At 36.3% G+C, this 26,588-nt stretch overlaps 2 protein-coding genes across 6 annotated transcripts in view; both read right to left on the bottom strand.

Annotated features, from left to right (window-relative positions):
- Positions 1-8,957, bottom strand: part of ndrg3a (ndrg family member 3a) — a 48,889-nt gene extending 39,932 nt beyond the window's left edge. For both annotated transcript variants that reach the window (XM_067432315.1, XM_067432317.1), the window contains exon 1: positions 8,805-8,957. The gene's annotated coding sequence lies outside the window, so the exon portion shown is untranslated. The remainder of the gene's footprint in view (positions 1-8,804) is intronic.
- A 166-nt stretch (positions 8,958-9,123) lies between these two features.
- Positions 9,124-26,407, bottom strand: phf20a (PHD finger protein 20, a). Of its 4 annotated transcripts, none has more exons than XM_067431813.1 (17): positions 26,277-26,407; positions 19,282-19,379; positions 19,021-19,192; positions 17,155-17,239; positions 16,985-17,061; positions 16,402-16,885; positions 15,478-15,534; positions 15,239-15,391; positions 15,098-15,148; positions 14,594-15,004; positions 14,362-14,460; positions 13,863-14,035; positions 13,272-13,371; positions 12,895-13,099; positions 11,590-11,962; positions 10,405-10,558; positions 9,124-10,291 (listed from the first exon to the last, which is right to left on the bottom strand). In XM_067431813.1, exons 2-17 carry the CDS (start codon positions 19,362-19,364, stop codon positions 10,149-10,151), a joined length of 2,820 nt encoding a protein of 939 aa, XP_067287914.1. In that variant the 5' UTR covers positions 19,365-19,379; positions 26,277-26,407; the 3' UTR covers positions 9,124-10,148. The 4 variants fall into 4 exon arrangements, with proteins under 4 accessions (XP_067287914.1, XP_067287915.1, XP_067287916.1 ...); XM_067431814.1 differs by having other exon boundaries at positions 15,098-15,145; XM_067431815.1 differs by having other exon boundaries at positions 19,323-19,379; positions 26,277-26,355.
- Positions 26,408-26,588: the final 181 nt, after the last annotated feature.

Below are 26,588 nucleotides of genomic sequence, written 5' to 3'. Positions count from 1 at the left end.
AAAAAACACAGTTCATGACACCTTTAAACTATTTTCTCTCTGGCTGCATTAAATCTTTTAACAGTGACCCATATTCGATATTTGCATTTAAACTACACACTTGGCGAAACAAGGTAGAGGCACTGACCCGGAAGAACTAAAAATGCTGTGATTTGCAATAGACGCAGACAAAATGATAATACAAGCTTTGGCTTTCCACACCATCTTTAAAGGTCAGCAAAAATTTGGACACTTAAGCCACGTTTCCACCACAGGAACTTTACCCAGGATCCAGGAACTTTGGGTGGTACTCGGTGTGTTTTGACCGCAGGAACCAGGGTCTAAATGAAGTTCCGGGTAAATATTTCCCCCTCCAAACGGCCCTGCTCGCGAGGTAGTACTTTTTCAAAGTTCAGGAACTTTCGAGGGCGGGACTTGGGCGCTCAACATGCTGATTGGTTGAGCATTTTATTTCAACTGGCATTTTTAAAAGTCTTTTGCGAGGTTCGGTCTGCGTTCAGTAAATATCAGTCTTGCTCTCTGTCTGATGGCGCGCGTTCGTCTCAGCCATCTCACGTGCAATGTCCATAATAGCTGATAATAATATACATTGTCATTTTAAATCTAGCTTTACAAGCTTTCTGCTCTTTTCTGTCGTTAATTTCCTCTTTAGTAAACCTATACATAACCAGCAAAAGCAGCACAGCTTGAATCTCTTCCATACTCGTTATTAATTTTTTTTACAGTCTATTTTTCACCATGTAAACGACCTGACCGATTACTTTTAAGTGTGCGTCCTTACATGACGTGACAGCGCGCACCGCGCTCATGTTGACAAGAGAGGAAAGCTAATTTTTCTGAGGGGTAAACTTTTTATTTCGTAAGTTATGAAGATAATGTTGGAATAATGACACAGCGTATATTGCCCCAGGCAGTTTTTACTTTAACTGCGCCTGACAGAAGATTAATTTTTTTCTTAGATGATTCACTTTACAACAAATAAATAGCTTATATAATACTGTATTAGTCCTGGTGGCCGTTAAGAGTTGCTATGGCTACAGTTAACACATTCCAGCTGCTGGAGAAAACCGTATACATATCTGCTGGAGAAAACAGCGTTGACATTTTTGATGCGGCAGACAAACTGCATGTGACAAAATGATTGCGATTGAAAGTCATCACATGTAAACACCAGATCGGTTTAGATAACGTCTCATGTAAACAGTTTCAATCGGTAAAGGCAAAAATGATTACTGTCCGTCACTGACTTGGAGGAGCAGTCGCGCGCAGTCCTACATCACCGGACTAATTTGCCTAAACTTCACGGAACTTTAGATCACGGTGGAAACGCAGACAGTTGCAGGTCTGGGGGGGGAGAAAAGTTCCTGTAAAAATGTTCCTGATCCAAATTGTTCTGGGTAATTTTGGTGGAAACGGGGCTTTAGAGCGGAGGGAAAAAAGGAGAGCCCTTGTTGCAGTATGGGGATTGAAAAGTGAGTGTGATTGCACCACCATCGCCTTTTCAATTACTTACAACTTGCATTGACTGTCCGATTACTGATTATTGACTGATTTATTTCCGCACATGATGTTTAATTCTGAATTCGAATGCTTGTTACTGGATCTCACAGTGCTATTTAGTTGTTGCGTGATCTGCTCTAGTAAGCCTGCGCTGCCGTTCAAGCCATGTGGCATGGTTGAAATAAGTAGCACTGTTTCGTTCCACTTTTGTATCTAGCAAAATTAAATTGTGATAATTATCGTTATCATTTTATCGGCCAGCCCAACCATGTTATCGTTATAGTTATCGTCCTTGGTGTTATTAACAGCCTTATTAAAGTATTAGTGTTTTTAAAGATAAACTTTAAGTCAGCTTTAGATGATAGAAAAGGTAATCTAAATCCTTGTCAAAAACACACTTCTCAGACACAGACTTTCATTGGGTTTTTTGTGCTTTTTTTTCTGCAGACAAGCCTACCCTAGTAAAAGGCAGAATGTTTTCTCAGGTTTATTAGGGGACATCATATATGACATCAAACAATTTCTTTTACAGAATGCATCTGTGTCTGCAGACAATCTGCTGCCGAGGCTTTGAAGGGATGTGATTGAATTCTTGGAAACTGTGGCTGAAAGCATGAGGATTAAAAGTAGGTTAAATTACAGTGTGAGACTAAAGCCTTCAAAGCAGATGGTCAAAAATAATTTCAGAACTATAACAACATATTGTGCATATATATAATTAACATTCTACATATTACATTTACTTTTTTTATCTCATAAATGAGGTAATCAATAAATAACATGGTAATCGCTCATAAGGGTTCCAGATCCCCATGAGATGTGCAAAGCAAAGCAGCGGCTGCATTAGATGGATGTCAAGGAATTACTCTGGCTTGATAAATGACAGAAAATACATTTACAAAATACATCTGGACAAGATGCGAGGTGAGTAAATTACTTCCTGTAACAGCTCACAGATCCATAAATAAAATGAACTAAATGTATTTAAGAGAACCTGCATTAGCACAGTCTAAAGGGAAATTATAAAAATAATCGTCACAGCAGTGGGGTTAATAAAGGTTGCATTTATTTATCAGGAGTTGATTGGATCATGAAAAGTGGCCATTAGATTCCGAAAACTAAAAGGTTTAATGGGGAATCATGTTTGACCTTTTACACACAATTGTTCAAAAGTAGTTTTTTTAATGTATGAGGAAATGTTAAAATTAACATGAACTAAAATAAATAAATGCTGTATAATTGTTGTTCATTGTTAACTTGTGTGGAGTAGTTAACCAATGTTATCTCATGAAACCTTTTTAAAGTGTTACCAGATGATTATTATTTTTTTGAAAAGTCTCTTATGCTCCACAAGGCTGGATTTATTGAATTTTTAAAAACAGTAATGTTGTTAATATTATTACAAGTTAAAAGGATATATTTTATAATGCAATGTATTCCTGTGAGGGAAAATCTGAATTTTTATTCAGTCTTCAGTGTCACATGATCATAAAAAAAAAATTCTGATATGCTGATTTGGAGCAACAACAAAAAAAATATGTTGAAAGCAGTTAAGTGCTTCTTAATATTTGTGGATTCTCTGACGAATAGAAATTTCAAAAGAAAAGCATTTATTTTAAATAGAAATCTTTTGTAATAGTATAAGTGTCTTTACTTTCATGTTCAAACAATTGAATGCATCCAAATCTTGTGATTCCAAACTTTTGAATGGTATGTTACACTGTTTATTATTAATAACACACTAGGCATTTTAGGGTAAAAACTAAAGAGACACTGAACTCGTGCAATAAACGTTGCAAAAGCAGAACTATAGTTGGTCTTCCAAAAGGATTGTTATATGTTTTGCTTTTAAGAGTCCTTAGGGATCCAGTGCAAACTACAGCTCAAGATTAAAATTCAAGAGCTGCATGAAGATACACTGAGCAAATAAAATAAGAGCCTCAACTGTGATCTGAAAAAAGCCGGGTCAGTGTGAAATCTGATGACCATTTTGATGGAATAGACTGAGACATCTCAGCAGGCCAGCCTGATACTGAGCCATCGGGCAGAAGCACAGCTGTCAAGGTGAAAATGGGAGGAGGGAACGATGAGAGACAGAAAAAAAACATGGCACAAAACCAAAGACACAGGTATGGTGGGCTGGCCAACGTCCAGGACAACCACATGAAATCCAAAAGACCCGTGCGACGGGACAGAACGAATGACCTTTAATGTTAATAAGACGAAGATCGAACTGGTGAAATTGATTAAAAGAGCTCAGAGATCCAGCACAGGGATGATTCGCTTTTTGTAGGTCAGATATTAGATGGGTTTGAGCTGATTAGAAAGGTGCACATCTGAAAATAAGGAGGGAATAGCATGTGCTCCACGTAGCAACAGAATAACCTACAAATTAAGGTCACAAGGAACTCACAAATCTTCAGACAGTCATGCTAACAAAGCCGGCCATATGCCGCAACCAGTTCCACAGCGTCTCTGACTATAATAAATGTTAAAATGGGGAGAGAGTAGTGCAACGCAATAGATCTATACTGAAAGCCCACTACTGAATCACTAAACAAATCTGATGTTTGATGTTTGTTTGAGATCTTCCGCTATCTCTCTACTAGACTGCACTTAAGGAAGCACACTCACGGGAACATACGCTCCAGAGCATCATATTCGCCATTCGCTATGCAGCAATTACACTATGCAAACAACAAACTTGTTTTTCAGTAGACACTGGCTTGTAAGGTTATACTAAACCACTACCTCAAACCTTAGAAAATAAAAACCAATTTAAACAAATAATAATATAGTTTTACTATGTTTTTGTTTGAAATACCCTTGAATACTATGTACATTACTATTTATTAGTTTGGGGTTCCTAAAAAATGTGTTAGGCTCACAAAGACTTATAAATTATAAAGAATAAAAATTATTACAATTTAAAATAACAGCTTGCTATTGTATTATTTTAAAATGTCAGTTATCTCTGTGATGGCAAAATGTATTTTCAGCCTCATTTCTCTCTTCCGTCTTCAGTGTCACATGATCCTTTGGAAATCATTCTAATATGTTGATATGGTGCTAATGTTATTAATGTTGAAAACAGTTGTGCTGCTTCATATTTTTGTGGAAAACATTAAAAAAATGGAGGATTCTCCAATGAATATAAAGTCTAAAAATGACAGCATTTATCTAAAAAGAATTAACTTTTGTAAAATGATGTGTTTATTTATACATTTCAAGTGTGTAGTATTTATGAGGGATTTGCAGAAATGCAATATATACATAAATATGTTTTCAGTGGCGTAAAAAGACCTTACATAACCATTATGTTTTTATTCCCTTAGAATGAGCCATTTCTATCTACACATTGCGGGTCCCCTTGCAGTGAAGTCACCATTTTGCGCCGTTCTACAGTTGCCCTAATTATGCAGAGAAACTGTTCAGCCTTCTATGTTCCGATCGGAGTCGGACAATAATGGAGAGACTCAACAAGAAGTGACAACAGGTAGAATGCAACAGGACGTTTGATGAATTTATGTAGCTGAATATCTTCAAGTCATTAATAAACATATTTTGTCTGTCATGATAGTATAAAAATCGCTTGTGTGGGAACTGTTGTAAGATGTCTTTGGAGCCAAAGAATATATGCTGTAATCTTGCTTTTATGACATGCTATTGCATTTGTGTTATGTCCTGTATTGCAATAAATGTGAAGAGACGGATGCAACAGCTTGAGCAGACTCCCAAATGTACTCTTCAACGGCTCTTACTCTTCTCAACATGGCCTCACCCCCTTTGATGAGCATTCCCGGGGGTAGGGTTTATGTACATTTTAGGTATAGTGATGTCACCTACCTATGATGAAGCTCATTGTAGTCTCTACCAGCCATTTGTAGTAGTTCTTAAAAAGCTATTTCTTTAATATCTCCCTTTGCATTAAACTTTGAACATTGTAACTTGGCAGATGTTGTTTATGCTCAAACAGCAACATTACACATTAAAGTTATATTGAAATCATAATCAACCACCTCTTTAAATGATGTCTAAAGGCATAGTTCACCCAAAATAAAAATGACCCCATCATTTACTCACCCTCAAGTCATCAGGTGTATATGACATTCTTCTTTAAGACGAATACAATGAAAGTTATATTAAAAAATGTCCTGGCTCTTCCAAGCTTTAGAATGGAGTTTAGAATTTTAAAGTCTATAAAAGTGTATTTATTCATCATTAAAGTGCTCCACGTGGCTCTGGGGAGTTAATAAAGGCCTTCTGAAGTGAAGTGATGCATCTGCGAAAAACTTTAAAACTTTACAAACTGTAAACTAACTTTTGCTAACTGTCGTACGCACGTTCAAGGGCGACTGGTGTTCCAGCGTATGCTGTAGGACACTCCATTGAGAATATGCTAGCTCTCGCGAAAACCCCTTTTTGTTTTGCTCTATCCTCTGCGCTTCCGCGTTCTGCGTCCTACGTCACAGAATCTGAACCAGTGTCACAGACCATAATAATGTCAGGATCACTTAGCTACAAAGATTGTGAAATTCAGAGTCAGACAGTAAAAGAAAACACAGATTAAAAGATTTTCTATTTTTTCTAATTTTGATTTTCTAATTTTGATTTTGGATGAACTATCACTTTAAGTATTACAGTGTCCCTTTGGTCTTGCACATCCCTGCAGTGAGGGGCAGTCTGGAGGACCAGCTTGGAATCTGTTCACATCACACACTTAACAGCCAGACAACTGTGATATTGCTCCACCTTCAGAAGGTGCTTACAGAGGATGCTTTGAGGGAGAGTCGAAATGTACAGCTTAGTTTATGTAAAGGGGTGGTAAAACGCATTCTTTCAAAGGCTTGATTGTGTTTGCAGGGTGCACTGTAACATGTTCATGCTTCGTTTTAAAAAATTGCATTATCTTTCATACATTTGACCTTTTTTGTACACTGCTCTGTCTCTCCTTGTAAAAACAGTCAGATAGTTTCTTGGTACTATGAAGTCAGTTCCTCAAAAATACACAATGGGCTCAGATTGGTTAGCTGGCCCAGCTGTGATTCACTAACCGCCTAGCACACTCCAGCCTACACTTCTAACAAAAGTAATAAAAAATGGCCTCGCCCCCCTTATTTAATATTCTCAGAGAAGGGGTTTATGTAAATATTGGAGCTGCTGATGTCAGCGAGTCTGGAGGAAAAGGCTGTAGTTCCCAACTGGCCGTTTGCTGTAGTCCTTTTAAAACATTTTTTTTAATTTTTTAAAAGCAAATATCTCCGTTTGCTTTAAACTTTGAGCGTTGTAACTTTGCAGATGTTGTTTATGCTCAAGCAACATTACACACTAGCTAAAGTTAGAAAAGTGAAATCGTGTTTTACCACCCCTTTAAATTAATATATGAGACTTATATGGCAAAGTGCTGCATAAAGATTCGACATAATGTAATAAAAAAATTAAATGACAGAATTTATTTTTGGATGGACTATGCTTGTATACTTAGCACTCGCTCTACTGTACACACCGACACATGCCTCATCCGTCACTAACACACACACACAATGATGTTTTACATTCAAATAAGATCCGCCATATTCAGAAGGGCCCGTTTAAGATGAAGGGTCTTCTTTCATCTCTGTATAGCACTATGGGCTATACTCATTGGCCCTCGTGCTGCTCCACAGTCCCGATAAGAAGGTTATTGAGATTGTGAGCACACTCAATTGAACGGAGCATAGCTTAATTAAAGCTCACAGCTCCCAAGAGTCCCAGGATTCCCTGACATCCATCTCTCTACATGCCAACCTAAAGGAGCAGACCAAATCTCTCTCTCTCTGAAATACTTTTCTATAAGGATGTTTAAATAATTTAGTAATAAGAAACACACTGATTAAACATTTAAAAAAATAGAGAACTTACAGTGTAATTACAGTAAGATGAGTTAAAGCATTCACTGAAAAAGCCAGAAATCAGAATACATTAAAAAATATATATTTTTTTTCTGGTTCACATATGCACCATTACTGTACTTGTTATTTTGTGGTGCAAGCGAACTAAAAACTCTGGTCGCAAACCTTTCATGGACAATAAACAATGCAATAATGTATGTTTACGAGGCACAGAGGCAGTGTATCATTATCTAACAAAACGTAAAACTTCCCATGAGAAATGCCTGTTTAGAAAGTTTAATTGGATTTTTCTATGGAAAATGACACGTCATCTCAAACAGGAGCATAAAGATCTGTTAAAGCTTTGCCTTGAATTCAACTGATTAACACAAATACTGTGTACTAAAACAAACAACAGACAACGTTTCAGTGTATGTACGCCAAACAGATTTTAGCAAAAAGACTGCAAGGGATTTCTTTGGAGCCCAGTGTTGACAATGACAACAGGTTAGCGTTGTTTGCTTGTTGTGTCAACAGTGTACAGTGCACTACCACATTGTCTGAGTGTGCCACAAAGAACACCTGCGAGCACATGGAGTTCACATCATCAGCACTGCGACCTTCCCATGAGCAGGTGACCGAGGACAATGTCATTTGTGTCATGCCGGAAGTTGTCGAAACTAGCCCAAAATCAATCACTTTACAGTACGTCTTTGATATATCGGCGTTCTTCGAGTAGTCATAATAATAATAATAATAATAATAATAATAATAATAATAATAATAATAATAATCTATTGAGAATTATTTAAATAGGAATTTTACATCCATAGGGTAAAATGAAGAAGACTTGATGCAATCAGAAATCAAAGTTAGACCGACGTAAATAATTTAGCAATAGACAAATTCAAACTACGACGACGACAAAAACAACTCATCTTTTCATTTAAACGGTTATGTAGGTAACGTAGACAAAGAAAAATCATATTCATATTTATATAGGATGCTGGCCCTCTTTATTTGAGTAGAACCATCTATGAAAACTATGAAACATCTGCAGCGACGAATAGACTAAAAATGCACCGAATTAACGTTACATCTAATGAGGTAACGTTAAAGTTTCTATTTTTGGCGACAGGATCCAACATCCTTGGTGTCGAATTGTGTAAGATAAGGGGCTGAAAATCGATTTATAAAAAAATATAAATTTGCGTGTTTTTTTCTTTTCTGTCTTATTCAGCGGCTTTTGTTACGGAAATCGACGTTAGCAATTTAAAAAACATGGAGCCATTTTAAATGGAATTACATTGGTCGCTGAAGAGAAGATGACCAACACTATCACTCTAAATTATGTCACAAAATTCCCGTCAGTTTTGTTCAAATTCCTCAAACAAAGCGTACTAGTTCAGTTCTAAAATGAGGCACTTAACTCACCAGTCAGTCTTGAGGAACAGTACTTAGGAAAATTCTCCCACAAAGATGTTGAAGTGAACGGAGGCTGGTCGATGGGCTCGTCGTCCGCACGTTTCTCTGCTCGCCGTCTCTCTCTGCCAGCCGTGTTTTGATGTCACTCGGTGGGCGGGGCCATCGGGGCTACCCACATTACACGAAACGCGTTTGGAAGACCCCCTCATACGCGATGTATCGCCCCCGTGAGGTTATATATGATATCATGTCACATCTTTATCGACAGTTGTCTTTTTTTGGTTCAGCAATATTTCTCTTCTAAAGAAAATCACTAGCAAACCACGTATACACATATGCTTACAAAGTGCCTTTATTGTAACTGTCTCCAGTTTCAACAGCTGGGCAACATGTTAAACGCGCATGTTCATCATAATGCAGTATAGGGGAATACAGTATTGAAAAGGCATGAGTAAATAATGACAGAATTTTATATATATGTTCATCAAGATAATAGCTAGTATGCATAGATTCATTTTTTATTACGTAATTAGAACTGCAATACTGAAGTGCATTCCAGTTTCTGCTTTTAGACAAACAATCATGTGGTTCAATCTTTGTTAATATACTAAACATTTTATGGCTAATCCATAATGAAGTGATGACAGACCACATTTACTGCACAAAGCTTAAAGGAATAGTAGACTACTGATTGCAGTAATTATGAAATTCACAGTTGTTCATAAATAAATATGCAATATTCAAAAAACATTTGAATTTTCTAATCATAAGGTCCTTTAAATACAAACGGGGCCCTTGGGCAATTGTTTCATTGTGTACATTTTACTTCACAGTACACACCCAACCCGTTAAATAGAGGTTAATGGTTACTAACCTTTGAACAGTGCAGGACTGATCCTTATTTTGACTACCCAAGTAGGCTTTTAGATTAAATGTGAATAACATACTATTTGAGTAACCAAATTTCTGTGGGGAAAACAAAATTCTTGTTTGTACATGTACTTGCTTTATGACTAAATGTAAAAATATTAAGAAAGTGGTACTGTGCATTGTTACATGACAAACACATACATTTAAAGTATTTTGTTATATGCTTCCTTTTTGTGAAATGCAAGCATGAAAAGGATCATCTGGATGACATTCACTGTGAAAGGATAGGTAAGGTGATAAAGTTTTGCAATATTCGATCTCAAGTCCACAGTCAGAACCACAGATTCTGTAACAAACAGCTTGTTTAGTTACACATTGTTCTCAGTCTATTATTCTTTAGGCTCTTTGGTTTCGTGGCCTGGTTTAGGAATGTATTAAACTGAGGTAGTCCTGTGATGAAACGTGAAATATGCCCTGGCGCCCTCATGTGGCACATGTCAGAGCAATCTGCTGCACCTTTCCCAGTTCATTCAGCAGCTGTTTGATGCTTTGCTTGAGTTCAGGCAGACGGTCCAATGGCTCTGGAGGCTCCAACTCACCCGTGCAGTCCAGCCAGTTTTCAAGCACTGAAACAGGAAACAATGTTTATTATGAATAATTAGTGTTTTGGTTTATTAGCTTTAATATACACAAAACACTCCCATAATACAAATCACCACATGAAACCCCCCTGACGCACCATCAAGTTCCCTTTCAATGAAGTCCATCCTGCGAGTAACCTCTTCTTGTACAGTCTCGATATGTTCCAGCAGGTTGATCCTCCACTGCTGGGGCTGAGCTCCGCCCTTAACCCCGCCTCCATCACCACCCACCTCACACTTCTCTCCTATGTCCTTCAAAGTCACATTTACTCATTACTTACATTGTAGCATTCAATGTACCGGTAACTAACATTCAATCACAAAAATATAAAACACTCAGTCCGCACTATTTTTTGTTTCTCAAAGTCTCTAGGCTCACTAAGGCTGCATATTTAATCAAAAGTACACATAATATATTGAAATAGTATAAGAATTTAAAATAAATGTTTTCTACTTTAGATATACAATATAAATATATGTATATTTATATTAAAGCTGAAACTTCAGTAGCCATTGCTCAAGTCCTCAGTGTCACATGATCCTTCAGAAATCATTTTATGATGCGGATTTAGTTTAAAAAAAAAATAATTTTGTTGAAAATGTGAAATATTTTTTTCAGGATTCGTTGAAGAATGGAAAGTTCAATAAAAGTTCAGTAATGTTACCCTGGACCACAAAACCAGTCATAAGGGTACCATATTTTAAATTGAGATGTATACAATATATCCTGAATAAATAAGCTTTCCATTGATGTATGGTTTGTTAGACGAGGACAATATTTAGCCGAGATCCAACTACTTGAAAATATGGAATCTGAGGGTGCAAAAAAATATATAAAGAAATTAGAGGAAGTGTATGTAAGCTTGTGGCCAAACTGGTACTACTGCAATCACTTTCAAATTACTTATTTAGAAAAAACTATAATTTTGACCCATACAATGTATTGTTGGCTATTGCCACAAATATAACTGTGCGATTTATATTATGACTGGTTTTGTGGTCTAGGGTCACATATTTTGAAGCACAATTTTAAAGTTCGTTATTGCGAATTTGCCATATTTTAATGGATGCAGACGTTTAATGTTCAGTATGCATTTAAAATATCGATGGACCTCTCACTTTCATTATATGGGAAGAAAATGGCACATTCTTCAACATTTCTATTCAAATTCACTTTTAGATGTACTGTTCCTTTAAAAATGATTACTACAGACCTGTGACAATTATATTTTCCAGAACTTCACAGTGTTAATCACATAATATTAACCTCATTTGACCCTCACCGTCCTGTGGTTGAATAGATGAGTACTAGATGTCTTCAGTAGTGCTGGTTGGATCTCTCCATAATAGTGTTGTTCATTCTTCAGCACTCTCTCAGTGTTGTGTGATCGGTCTTCCAAGACTGACTCAACCCGTGTCTTCAGCACCAGCCTCGGCTCCAATACTTGGTACAGCGTTTGTGGCTTTTGGTAGCAGTGCTCACTGCTAATGTAGTCCTGGAAGGATGAACAGAAGGGCTCTTTACGTAGAATGGCTTCTGAGGATGCTGATGAAGAAACTGTTTTTGTGTCTGGAAGAGCCATGCTTTTCATCTTGGATCTCTCAGTCAGCTTCCATGGCTGCTCCCACAACTTGAGGTCTGGATGAGTCTGGCTCCTGCAGAAAAATGGTATAACACTCTCTTCATATGGCTTTTCTAACAGCATGTGTCTTATTAATTCAAACAGATAAAACGGCATCACTTAGGCCACATTTACATTACATGGTTCAAGTGACCAATTCCAATTTTTTCTTCCCATGTGACATATGACCCACAAATGTAAGTAGAAAAAAACGTACATGGATTCTGATATTCTCAGATCAGTTTCAGGGTTCATTCATATGTGGAAATAAATCTGATATGAGTTGGATACTCCGCCATGTAAGTGGACAGATCAGATATTTCCCTGTCAAAGCGAATCGTACATCACTGAAAATGCGACGATGGCGAATGACGTCAGCACAGGTGGACACCAACTGCGATTACGTGACTCTTTTCAGTGATGCAATGGAGGACGAAGGCTCAACCTAGTGGAGTCATGCTGAAGTTTTATGTCATTTTGAACCTTTGGGGGGAAAAGCACGCTTTTTATCACTCGTGGCTACAGTGCCAATGTAAAAATGTAAAGCTTAAAAAGCAAGTACAAGGTGGTCAAATACCACAACAAATAAATGGAAGGTATTTTAGGTGACAAGCCAAGCTGCCAACCACCTGAGATACTAGATAGTTTGCCGAGTCATAAGTGGACTTTGAAGAGCCGGAGTGTGAGAACATTAAAGTTACAGGTAAAGGTAGCGGAAAGTTTTTGAAGACATTAGCTGGCATAATGTTATCTCAGCCATCGCCAGATTAGAAAAAGTGATGATATATTATTGTGTTAGCTTATAACATTAGATACACGGATGTAATGTGTAATGATCTAGCTACTATCATGTGTATAGTGTAAATGCAGATAACGGATATTGGTCTCTTTTAAATAGATATAAACTGGTTGTCAAAATAATTTGAAATAGTCAACAAACCGGAATTGGAATACATGCAGGCTTACTGTAGCACGCTGATTTTGAGCTGCAGGCCATTGAGGACTTCCACCACATGCTGAACGTCCCCTAACAGCTGATGAGTGGCTGCGATCTTCTTGCCGTTCTGATGGGAGTAGTTGTCCAGGAAAGAGAGGCCATACATATGGCCGGTGCTAAGCCAGTCCCTGTCATACCAGTACCGCAGGCTCTGTCTCTGACCTCTGGTCTGCCCTGGTTACACACAAACAAATGCACTGGTAAGCCAAAATTAACATAAAATAGCAGAAAACAGAGGAGATGGGAAATGACAAAATGCTGAGTCAAACTACTCAAACTGCCACTCATTCTGAGGGCTACATTAGGGTTTTGTTCAGAAATCAACACTAAAGCATGCATCACAAACCTGGAGAATCCCGGCAAATGAAGCAAGCGTATCGTTCTGGAACGTTCTCTTCCAGGAGGCCCATACAGGTTCCATGCTGCCAGTACAGACACTCTTCACACTGAGGTGCAAAAGAAAAAAAAAGTGATCAATAGTTTTTCTAAAAGAAGTATTTCATGCTCACCACCAAATCATTTATTAAAATATAGTAAATCAATAATATGTATTTTAATTTGACTGTATTTTAAAATGTAATTTATTAATGTGGTGACAAATCTGTATTTTCAGCATCATTACTACAGTATTCAGTGTCACATGATCCATCAGAAATCATTCTAATAGCTGATTTGGTGATCAAGAAACATTTCTTATTATTATCAGTTGAAAACGTAGCAGTGCTGCTTAATATTTTAGTTGAAATCGTCAAGCAGTTTTTTCTTTGATGAATAAAAAGCATTTATTTGAAATAGAACTCATTTGTAACATTTTAGCAGTACATTTCTTTATCGTTACCTTTGGTTAATTTAATCCATCCTTGCTGGATATAAGTACTAATTTCTTTCCTGACCCCAACATTTTGAATGCTAGTGTACAGGCCAAATGAATGTTCACCTGTAACATGAAGTCATTTTCCTCTTCCGCTTCACACACACAGCGGACAGTTTCCTGACTTCCTGTAGTTGAGGCAACAGAGCTGCAGCTAAGAGGTGAGGCAATGACATCCAGATCATCATCTTCACTCCACCCACAGCTGTCAGAGGACCAATCTGAAATGCTATCCTCATCTGGAAACATATTACAAATTATGAGGGAAAAAACATATAAAGATGGAAACGAAAACTTCAATAAAATCACTGCTGAATGTACTAACAGTACAAAAAATACATTTACAGGAAGGGGACGAATAGCAGAGCAATTTTTTCATAAATTATAAAATACAAGACTGCAAGATGCATTGCATGTGACTTGTGATAATATAATATTGTTATGAGATTATATAATATTGTTACAAACTGATTTTAGACAAAGAAATAAAGATTTACCATCAATCAAAAATCAACGCTTCAAGAACTGATTGCATTATTTGTATATAAATGCTGTTTTTCTTTACCTGATGTGTTTTTTTTCATCTTTTTCTTTTCCTTCAACTTTATTCGCAGGAAGTCTTTAGACTGTTTGTCTTTCGGCCTGTCATGTTCTTTCACACCTTCTACAAAAGGCCAAAAACAAAGCTCAGTTAGATCATGTCATGTATTAAAGCCTTCAATAAAAAACAAGGAACAACACTGAAAATCCCACGTTTTCTGTGAAATACTATATAAAATTTCATCTATCAGACATACCCATTTCCATAAATCTCCTCACTCTTTCCTTGTTAAAGTATCTGTGCGTGTTTTTGTCTAACTGACTGTCTCTGGTCTTGTCCTTCAGTGAAGGCCATCGTTGGTAATTCTGTGCACTGGCAACAGGCGGCGGAAGAGAGCGCCTCTTCACGTTCACCTGTGCACACTCATGCGATGTAATGCACTTCTTCTTAGAGCCATCCTGATTATTAAGTGTGGTCTGTTTGTCCATTGCCCTGATCTGGTCCGGTTCTATCAGACAATCTTCTCCATGGTAGTATTTCATATGATAGTGCAGGAGTTTTGCTTTTCGGAAAGACTTCGCACATCCAGGTGCACTGCATTTATATGGATTATGGTCCAAGTTGATAGAGAGTGCTGGTGGCGGTTGGTTTCTGATGACTCTGTATACTGTGATAAGTAGATTTTACATTCATCAATTCAAGATAATTCTGAAGAATCATGATTCTGTGAATCTCATTATTAGAGGAGATCATTACTCACATGGTTCTCTGCTGAACCGGTTGGGGTTGTGGAAGGCTTGTTTTCTAACTGCTACAATTAAAAAAAACAACACTGATCATAATGAACCAGGTCTTATTTGCGCAAATATGTGTTTTACAGATGCGACGAGTGGAATCTCACCTGTAGGCTTAAAGGTGTCTGATTGGCACTGAGCCTTAGGTACTGCTTTGTCATTGGACGGTTGTGTCAGACATAAGTGGTCTGGTCCTTTTTCTTGAGTTCTCTGATTGGTAGATGCGCATATAGGCTTGCAATCATTATGAAAACTTTTTTCTGGAAGAAAAAGATGAATGATTAGGAAATCTAGCATTATGTTACTAGTTCACACATTGTATTAAGTAATAGTCAAATAGTCAAACCTGAATCAGTCTTGCTTTTTTTGGAACTCCTTCGTGCCATTGAAAGTCTCCTCTTCCCTAGAGAAAATAAATGTGAACTTTAAATAAACGTGAATAAATAAAGTCTTACCAAATAATAGGGTTGCATGAATTAATTTTTTTCTGATAATTGCATTTGCGATTTATAATTATATAACTTATTGTTGAAGTAAAAAAAAAAATTACAATTAAAAAAAAAAAAAATCAAACAAAAATAAAGGTTTGGAACTCTAAAACTGCTAGAAGATCAAAGCCATACATCTAAACAAGTTGTGTTCAAAATGTCAGGATGAAATCTCAAAACATGAGCTTTCCGTCCGATTTTATTTGAATGCAGTGCAAAATTTCCCCACTGGATACCACCTAAGCTCTACTAGTGCACACGTTGGTTGGATTTGTGATTTGCATTAGTTTTTCCTCTCTCAAATATTACAAGCACACACACATTTTTTTTTTATTACACACATACAAAACCACACATGGTGTGACATCCACACCAACACACCCACACAGTTATAGCTGCATAACTTATCCAATTGGCTCTATAATATGCAGAAGCAGGAAAAAGGAATAAAGTGAGTATTTGCTTTATAAACTAAACCTGAAAAAATGGCATCATCTGGTAAAAATTTACATTTTGAAGCCTTGCCAACAGAATGAAAGCCTATTAACAAAGAATAATTTCATAGATAAATGGCCCTGGGATTGAAAATTGCTGTTTTTTTGTGTACCAAGTAGATTTTTTCAAAGGAAATGGGGTGGAACGGTAAAATGACAATAAAAATACACACCTGTGCCAAAATGTATGCAGTTGGCATTAACACAGGCAAAATGATCAAAAAAACTAAACTAAAAAAGACAAAATTGTCCATAAGGCCAGTTTGAATATTTGAACTTCGTACATACTTCTCACTCGCTGCCTCCGTGACTTTCTGTCACATTGTCTATTGATTTCCTCCACTTTTTGTTCCAGGACTTCTGCTTCCTCTGTCTCATTTCTCTTTACCATCCCCTTATTAAAGTTCACGCCCAAGTCAAACACCACAGAGTTCTCCATTTTCACCCTGGTCTTCTCTTCTCTCTCCTCAGGCCCTGTGTCCCTCTTCAGAAATAACTTGCTGTAGTTGTGCTGCCCTATTTGCTCCAATACTCCTTCTGCATCTTCCTCCTTAATGCTTATATTTTCCACTTCAAGGCATTTCCCTTTGCCATTGCTTTTCTTCTGTTCGCCTTCCTCTTCATCCAAAACAGAGTTCTCATCCTCCTCTTCCCCAGGAACACAGTCAGTCTGTTTATCACCACTGGCTTCGGTTTCCTGCATTTTCTTGTTCTTTACTGTCTTTTTTACCATAGGCTTCTCTCCATTTTTGTCAGTTAGTTTCTTTCTACTCTAATTGGAGAGAATGAGAGAATGAGTAAAAGAAGAAAAGGCCAAAAAGGGTACTAAAATAGGGATGCAACATGAATAGGATAAAAATACAAAATGAACCTCTTTGGTGAAGGGCTTCACATGGATTCCTTTGACTGTTTGGATGACACCATCATAGAACTTAACAGTGTAGGATGCTGCAGAATAATCACATAACATACAATTTCAGTTTGAAGAAGAATGTGTTCACGTAACATCTGTTTCATGCCATAAATACATCGACAGCTTACCATCTTTGTTGACGGCCAAGACTTTAGCGGGATAAAATCGACAATCAGACCAACTGGCGAGAACTTTGTCATTCACATGAAATCCCTGCAAAAAACATGAATGTTAACAGAATTCATACAATGGTTTTAAATGTGGCTCAACCAATCAGTAGTTAGTGTCATGATCTGATTTTTATGAAATTTTTGATAACAATACACACTACTGTTCAAAATGTTAGGGTCAGTAAGATTTTTTTAAAAGAAATTAATGCTTTTATTCAGCAAGGATGCATTAAATTTATAGTAAAGTATATAGTATAGTAAAGACACATATAATGTTACAAAATATATCCAATTGAAATATATGCTTTCTTTTAGATGTTCTATTAATCAGAGAACGCACACACAATATTAAGCAGCAAAAATGTTTTTAAAATTGATAATAAGAAATGGTTCTTGTTTTTTTTGCTTTTTTTACAACGATCAAACATATGTCATTATGAAATTCCTAATATTGTGTTGGTTGCCCTTTTGCTGGCAAAACAGCCCTGACCCATTGAGACACGGACTCTAATAGATCCCTAAAGGCATGCTGTTGTATCTGCCACCAAGATGTTAGCAGCAGATCCTTTATGTTGCGAGGTGGGGCCACCGTGAATCGGACTTGTTTGTTCAGCACATCCCACAAATGCTCGATTAAGATCTGAGGAATTTGGAGGCAACACCCCAAACTCGTTATGCTCCTCAAACAATTCCTGGAATATTTTTGCTTTGTGGCAGGGCGCATTATCCTGCTGAAAGAGGGAATACTGTTTTCATGAAAGGGTGTACATGGTCTACTACAATGCTTAGGTAGGCGGTACGTGTCAAAGTTACATCTACATGGATGGGAGGACCCAAGGATTCCCAGCAGAACATTGCCCAAAGCATCACACTGCCTCTGCCGGCTTACCTTCTTCTTCCCAGAGTGCATCCTGGTGCCATGTGTTCCCCAGGCACACACGGCCAGGTAGGCCATTCTCGTGATGTAAAAGAAAATGTGATTCATCTGACCAGGCCATCTTCTTCCATTGCTCCGTGGTCCAGTTCTGATGCTCATGTGCCCACTGTTGGCACTTTAGGCGGTGAATTGGGTCAGCATGGGCACCCTGACTGGTCTGCGGCTATGCAGACCCATACACAACAAACTGTGATGCACTGTGTATTCTGACACCTTTCTACCAGAACCAGCGTTAACCCTTTAAACAATTTGAGCTACAGTAGCTCGTCCGTTTGATCGGACCACATGGGCCAGCCTTCGCTCCAACGTGCATCATTGAGCCTTTGCCGCCCATGACCCTGTCGCCGCCTCGCCAGTTCCCCAATGTTCCTTCCTTGGACCACTTTTGATAGATACTGACCACTGCATACCAGGAACACCCAATAAGAGCTGCAGTTTTGGAGATGCTCTGACCCAGTCGTCTAGCCATTACAATTTGGCCCTTGTCAAACTTGCTCAAATCCTTACGCATGCCCATTTTTACTGTTTCTAACCCATCAATTTTGAGGACAAAATTGATTACTTGCAACTTAATATATCCCAGCAACTAACAGGTGCCGTGATGAAGAGATAATCAGTGTTATTCACATCACCAGTTATAATGATGTTGTAACATTATGTATCCATTACATATAGTTAATTACCAGCTGGACAATTATCTTTTAAGTATTTTTCTGTAGACTGTTTCATACAAGATTTCCTTTTGTGATCCACATAGTAACAATCAGTTCAAATAACAACAGGACTGATGCAGTATCACTTTCACATCTCAAACAGATTTATACATGAGGCTGATCCTAGATTAGCTTTTATATACTGGGATTTTTGAGGAGCAGTCTGTGACTCACAGGGATAAAGCTGTCTTCCTGCCGTCCCTCTCTCCTCAGCTGAACCCTCTCCATTGGCCTCAGATATGGACTGGCCCAGTCAAACCACTCATCATAGCGATGGCTCCACTGACGATAGTGGATTAAGATTTTCTCATCTTCATAGTCAATCTTCTCGATGTTGGCAGCATACCTGGGAGCGAAATCACATACAGATAGCTTGCTATAAAAAGGAGTGATGGAAAGGCTAAAAAAGACATGTTTTAAAAGAATGGCACTTGCCAGTTCTTCAGACTGTCCCGTGCTTCAAGAGCAGCGCCCACCTCAAAAGTAATTCCTCGTCTGTTAGGAGGTGTTTTGCTCATGTTGTCAGCAAATACCTAATATAAAAGCGTCACATTTCAGTAACTGCCCAGTGATGATTACATTACATAGGTCATTCTCAATACTAGGGCTGGTTTAATATAGATTTTTCAATTTAATCAATTCTTATTTTGAAGAACCGATATTGATTCTTAAATCCCACTTATTAATGAATCAAGATAGAAAATTAACTCTAGATAGGAGCATTTTGCTAAATATATGCACTATATTGTATATTTATTGTTTTTTTACTTAACCTGTAAAAACCTGTTATTCAATATTTCATTTATTTTAAAAAAATATATTCATCATGTTTTATGACAGCCAACATTTAAATGTTTTTTTTTAAACAAGAGTTTAAAAAAATAATTACGTCATTCAAAATGTAGGCTATCACTATAATGTTATTATCGTTAAAATAAAATAAAATAAAAATTCCAATTTAAATGTAAATAGCTTACAAATCAGTTAATTTTAACTTTTTATATTTAGTGATGTACAAGCTGGGATTCCCTGTTAGTTTACAGCATAAATTAAAAAAGTTTTTTTTCTTCCTTGAGGATATTTGCCATATACAGTACCTGAAAGTCTTCAAATAATTAATATCAAATTGAATTGAATCAGAATCGAATTGTGAAATTTGTGTCAACGTTCAGCCATACTTATTCAAGACTATTTAAAAACTAAAATATGAGAGAAATTAAACTTAATATGAGAGAAATTAACCCTAAACATTTTTTTTGAAAAAGTGATTAAATAAAACCTTTTCCGATAAATTTAAGTAACAAATACTTATAACAGTAGTTGGCACTCTGAAATGTATCACAGCAATAGTTTTGGCAGGAAAACAATTATGTATGTATAGTCACAGCTTGCTAAATTCACATTTCAATGTCACTCACTGCAAAAAGTGCTATTCTTACTTAGTCTTTTATCTTGTTTCCCATCCAAATATCAAAAAATTCTTAAATCAAGATGCATATGCCATAAGATTATATCTTATGGCTTATGCATCTTGATTTAAAAAAATATATATATTATATCTTGTTTTCTAGGTGAATTAGGATAATTTTTCTTACCACATTGGCAGATAATTTTGGTTTAAAAAAAAGATTTAAAAAAAGATTATAATACATAATACAAGATTGCATTGCCATTATTATTATTAAAAGTGTACCTGAATAATAATTTTTAAAAAATCACAATATTTATTGTTTTGACTTTTGAAAGTCATATTTCATAATTTCCTTTTATATGTGTATCAAAGCAATAGCAAAGTATTTCCCAGTACTCCCTGGAACACGGATCATCGCTGATCTACAGCATTTGACTTAGAAACAGTGTAGGTGCAAAGAATCCAGGTCATGGCATCATGCCACTAAATGCACTGTGAACAACAGACTTAACTCAATTATCAATAGCCTACTTAACTAAGCCTCTTATTTCTATATGTAACTTTTATGTTTAAGTTTAGATTCAACATTTCATTTATAAAACGTTAGGAACAGGATACTATAAATATATCAAAATGTTTTTTCAAATGATTAATAATACAAAATAATTAATATAAATCATAACATATATTACAAAGCACAATAAACATAATTAATGTATTTACTCTTGTCTGAATAGTCATATAATTGAGAGCAATTAACTGTGATTTTATCAGGGCCCCCCAAGTGCCTGACAACGACAATGGAAACAATAGCGATATGCCATTTATTCCAATTCTACACTACATGGCTGCTTATTATTCACAAATCACAGATTCCTTACTATCTATAGCCAAAAGCAGACCGAGGAAATCAGTTAAGACCATTTGAAATGGTACAGGATCATTTTCATCTTAGTGAAAACACAAGCAGACATTAACTTCCTGACTGATCCACACAAGTACCCCAGAGTGCAGTCTGGACGATGGGGCGGGGCGACACATTGGGGCGGGGCGACACGTGTCGCTCCGCCCACATGTAATTTCATTGGTTTACAATACAACAAATCTTATTGGCGTAGACGGTTCAAGTCTGCGCATGCGCATTCCTTAATGTACGATTTTATGAATGAACCACACGGAATAGATTCATATAGTTTTAAAAGAAACAAAACGCAAAAACGAGCGCTTGGTGACGGTACCTCCGGCATAATTAAGGCTAATAGAGCTGTTTAACATTTGGCTTCTTCATCAGGGTCGGTGGATCAGAAAAAACTCGGATTTTACGCAAATGATAATTAATTATTAACTATAATATTGGACACCTCCGAACGCAAACGGCTAATTTTAGTTTACAGCATGACCAATCGTTTAAACGAGATTGTTGTCCAATTGTATAAAGTGCTAAAGCGGTATAAAGTCTTTCCCTGTTAATAAAATATGTGGGCCTATGTAGGTCTAATTTGTAGTTTTAAAGGTCCATATTTTATTGTAGGACTAAATAGCTAAGTGTCAACGGGCTAACATGTGACAAATTAGATATTAAAAATCCATTTATTTATCTACCCTCGCATTGTGCATGCTATAATCTGTGTACAAACGGGATGAAAATAATTTTCACTCCTGTAAATCTGTGCAACACTACCCGAGGATTTGCAGTAAATACCAAGAAGAGCAGTGATAGAAACATTTATTGCAATATACCCACAAAGAAGTTACACCGCGGAATATATTAATAATAGATTTTCATATATTAAAATTACTTAAATCAAAATAGATTGGCACTGTATTAATATTGTTTTCACATATATTAAACATATAACAGTTTAGCTATACATATGTTAATACAATAATTTGCAATATATGTGCATATTTTAATTTCTAATATATGTTAATATATTAGTTTTCTATATATGTAAATCTTTTGAATTATATATTAATGCAGCAGTTTAATATATTTTACATAAGTGTGCCTCCACATATGTAAATATTTTCGTTTTATAAACATCATTAAATTTGTAATGAAAAAGTCAAAATTTCATATTTTCCAGACAATGCAAAAATGTTGACCCAATGGATATAATCAAAATTTGTCTGCAGAGAACACATGCTAAACAACAATAGTTAGTGATTTTTATTGATGTTAACAAAAAGTAAAAGTACAGAGAGCATATATACATTTTACATTACATATATAGATAAACATTTATAGATTTTACATATATAAATTTAACTGCACAAAAAATAAAATTTTGCAAATCCAGACACAAATAGACTTTAACTCAAAATACAACGTTTTAATGTAAACTTGGATTTGCAAAAGGCCTGTCTCTTTCCTTTAATAGAGGGTGTGCGCTGATGTCACTCTCCCGTTGGGACACGACCCTCAGCTTGACTGAGTGGCAAAACATTCTGGAGCAGGGCTGACTTTAATAAGAGAAATTGCAGAAATGGGAGCAAAACAAGCTTCTTTTTTCCTGAAATAAATTAAATGTATTTGGATTCAACAGTGATTATTATAACGCGCCAAAGAACCAGTGTTTGGCCAGGAATTTATATGTACCTGATTCTGATGCCGGGGAAATATATAAAGCAGAGTGTGAAAACTTTATCTGTTAAACAAATACTATAAATACAGTTTAGGTAGCTCTAAATCCAGATGATTATATAATCGTCATATTACCCAGGCTTAAAAATTGTTAACGCAATAAGGCATTTCGGACATAATTACCATACACATTTGCTTTCTAAGAAAAACTGGGTTGGTCTATTTAACCATCCACCTTTGTAGAACACAATGCTCATTACAATGGATATTTTTTTTAACAAACACTAACAAAAATATAAATATTTAATTGGTGATTTGTCAATACAGTATATGACCTAGTATATGATTTTAGCCCAAAATTTTACATATCTAACATAAAATGTTCTGATGTCTGGATTCAGGTTGTTTCTGCGAATAGCAGCAATCTATTTGTTTGTCTTTCTGTAGCTTTCGGAAGGTTGTACAAAGATTGCGCTGATTTATTGTTGAATGTGCAATCAACTGTATCTATTTGTACCTAACCCTGTCCCAGATGTGTTTTGGGTGTTGTGCTGTTTTTTGCAGCATTCACGCTGAACACCAATCCTGCCACTCAGTGTTTTTGCCACTCAGTTGGTATAATACAGTAACACACCGTCTACTGGGACATCATGTGCATACTCTTATATTGGAACCTCAGTTCTACCAAACTGTTGCCTTCTCGTCCCGTTCTATGGCAGCATCTGAAACAAGAAAGAAGATAAAAAATGTTGGATTAGTCAGTGGCCACTTGAGGTGGTTGTGATTAAGTTATTTGTTGCATTCTGCAAGTTTCATAGCTTAAAACATCCTCCTCATTATAAACAAAGCATTGATTTAATCCAAAAATGGATGTTGCAGGATCTGTAATTATATTAGCACGAGACTGCTTCCAGAGCAAGACATCAATAAATACTATTTTGACAAAGAGAACTGATTGTCTCCTCTCCAACAATAAGCTGGGGTGTTCTGGTTCAATGTGGCTGTTGTCGTGTCATCAAGGTGGATGATGTACATTAGTGGTGGAGGAGATTCCCCCCTTCTATATGTAAAGCGCTATATAAATAACTATTAAAAAACAACCACCCCAAACTTTTGAATGGTACTATTGAATGTTTGAGATTTTACATACGGTACATAGGACCTCTGAGATAGGACCAGCAGTCCATCAGCATGGAATAATCTAGAAAAATAAAAATGAACAATTTGTCAAAGTGCCAAAAATATATTGTTTAAAATGTCAGTTTTAGAAGAAAAAATGCTTAAGCAGAGGTGAAATGCATGTTTTTTTTTAATATTTATTTTTTAGGTTTACTAATTTAGTATTGTTCATTCAAGGCAAGGCAAGGCAAGGCAAGTTTGTTTATATAGCACATTTCATACACAATGGCAATTCAAAGTGCTTTACATAGAAAGGAATTAAAATAGGGCTAAAAAATGCATAAGAAAAAGAATACAATGTAAAGAGAATTAAAAGTAATAAAATTGTGATAACCAAAGAAAAGAACAGGTAAACTAAAACAGTTATAAAAAATTATTTAAAAAATGCATAGATAAGGTGCAATCAGTCGGACGTACAGTGGGACAGTGCTCATTCAGTAAATGCACAGCTAAACAGATGTGTTTTGAGTCTGGATTTGAATGTGGCTACTGTTGGAGCACATCTGATCTGTTCAGGAAGCTGGTTCCAACTACGGCTGGCATAATAGCTAAAGGCAGACTCTCCTTGCTTTGAGTGAACTCTTGGTATTTCTAACTGACTTGATCCTGCTGATCTAAGTGATCTGTTGGGTTTGTATTTAATCAGCATATCTGCGATGTATTGAGGTCCTAGGTCATTAAGTGATTTATAAACAAGTAATAGTACTTTAAAATCGATCCTAGATGTAACTGGAAGCCAGTGTAAAGACCTGAGGACTGGTGTGATATGGTCATATTTTCTGGTTCTGCTCAGAATCCTGGCGGCAGCATTCTGTATGAGCTGCAGCTGTCTAATGGTCTTTTTGGGAAGGCCAGTGAGAAGTCCATTACAATAGTCCACCCTACTGGTGATGAAAGCGTGAACCAGTTTCTCTAAGTCTTGCCTGGAGACAAAACATCTAATCCTTGCAATATTTTTCAGATGATAGTATGCTGATTTAGTTATTCAGTGTCACTGTACATACTGTTTGATATTTGGATGTCAAAGCCTTCTTAAAATGAGTCATAAAATATATATCATTTTCATAAGAAATTTACAAATGCAAAGTGATACAGGTAAATGTTGTGAAAAAAATTATATTAACTTATTTAATTAGCTTTTTCAGTTCACCACCTGTATTTCTGTAAGGCTAAACCTTACAGTTTATGGATAGATGCTATATAAATGCTACATGTACAGCATTATCTACTGTGTTTGTGTACAAACTGTATTCGTAGTTTAGTGGCTTTCAATAATGCACATTCATATTATTAAATGTATTAAAGCTTTCCTTTGTTGTAAAGGTTTTTTCTGTCGCTCCTGAAATCATAGAACATTTGATCCATATTTGTTTACCATGAGAGACCAGAACAGGTTTCAACTACTTGGATTTTCGCACTCTGCGAGGTCCGTTAGGTTAAATAAATGTGCTTATTGCTATCATCCATTGACAAATTTATCAGCAAAACCTTTTTCATAACTATCAAAACCTCTCATCTAAACATAAAATGTGATTAAACGTAAAAAACAATAGTTAGCCCAAATTACCTCTTTTAAAAAACGTTAGTTCTGTTTTGCATATCTACTTCTTCAAAGACACTAACGTTACATTTCTATCAAGTAAATATAACATAGAATCGTTTCAATTAAAGGTAAGAAAAGTGTCAGGAACAGTAATGTGTATTACTTGTGTGATTTTATGGACTAAACTCACCTTAAAAGTGGCGAAAACAACAGCGAGAGCCGAATTTTTACTGCATGTTTGTCGTTTCCCCACACAGATGCAGGTAGCTCGTAGGTAGATCATTTCTAAAGACGTACATAAAGGAATGCGCATGCTCCCGCCGCAAGCGTCTACGCCAATAAGATTCGCTGGATTATAAACCAATGAAATTGGGTGTAGGCGGAGCGACACGTGTCGCCCCGCCTTAATGTGTCGCCCCGCCCCATCGTCCAGACTGCACTCTGGGGTTACTCGATCCACACCCTCTCTGAGAGAATAATGACATGGATAGTAATGGGCGAATACATCGCCACTCCCACAAATACAAGCAAATAAATCACAACATGCATCTATCAATGCACGTTACCACCAGGTTACATGTATTTAATTCCATTACCTAAAATCTGCAATTATAGATTCAGTTTTCTAAAACAGCATCTTTAAACAGTTCGTACTCGAGCAAAGTCTTGTTATTTTGAAAACAGTATTATATAATGCTTTAAATATCAGTTACCTTCAGTGATATCCGTCTCTTTAACTACAAAGGCGCGTCGTGCATCTATTAAAACGTTTTTATTGTAACCACGTTGGGCGCGAGACGCACTTACTATTTTCCAATGTGTTCCACAGACTACCGGTATGAACAATACCAGAACTGCGCATGCGTCACAGACTCGCGACTATATAAAGACGTCTGCTAGCTTTATTGTGATTCACACAGGCATTATATATATATATATAAGTTTATATATATATATATATATATATATATATATATATATATATATATATATATATATATATATATATATATATAAACACTTTT

Source organism: Pseudorasbora parva, chromosome 22 (assembly GCF_024679245.1).
Source record: "Pseudorasbora parva isolate DD20220531a chromosome 22, ASM2467924v1, whole genome shotgun sequence".
Lineage (NCBI taxonomy): Eukaryota > Metazoa > Chordata > Actinopteri > Cypriniformes > Gobionidae > Pseudorasbora > Pseudorasbora parva.
This window is presented reverse-complemented; position numbering and strand designations above follow the sequence as displayed.

Excerpts from the sequence above, each read along its gene's own strand:
- phf20a (XM_067431813.1), bottom strand. The coding sequence starts at position 19,364 with ATGAGCAAAACACCTCCTAACAGACGAGGAATTACTTTTGAGGTGGGC. Across the intron at positions 14,461-14,593 it reads GAGGAGATTTATGGAAATGG|AAGGTGTGAAAGAACATGAC; the intron begins GTATGTCTGATA and ends GGCCTTTTGTAG. Across the intron at positions 11,963-12,894 it reads CTCAAAATCAGCGTGCTACA|GAGCCAGACTCATCCAGACC; the intron begins GTAAGCCTGCAT and ends ATTTTTCTGCAG.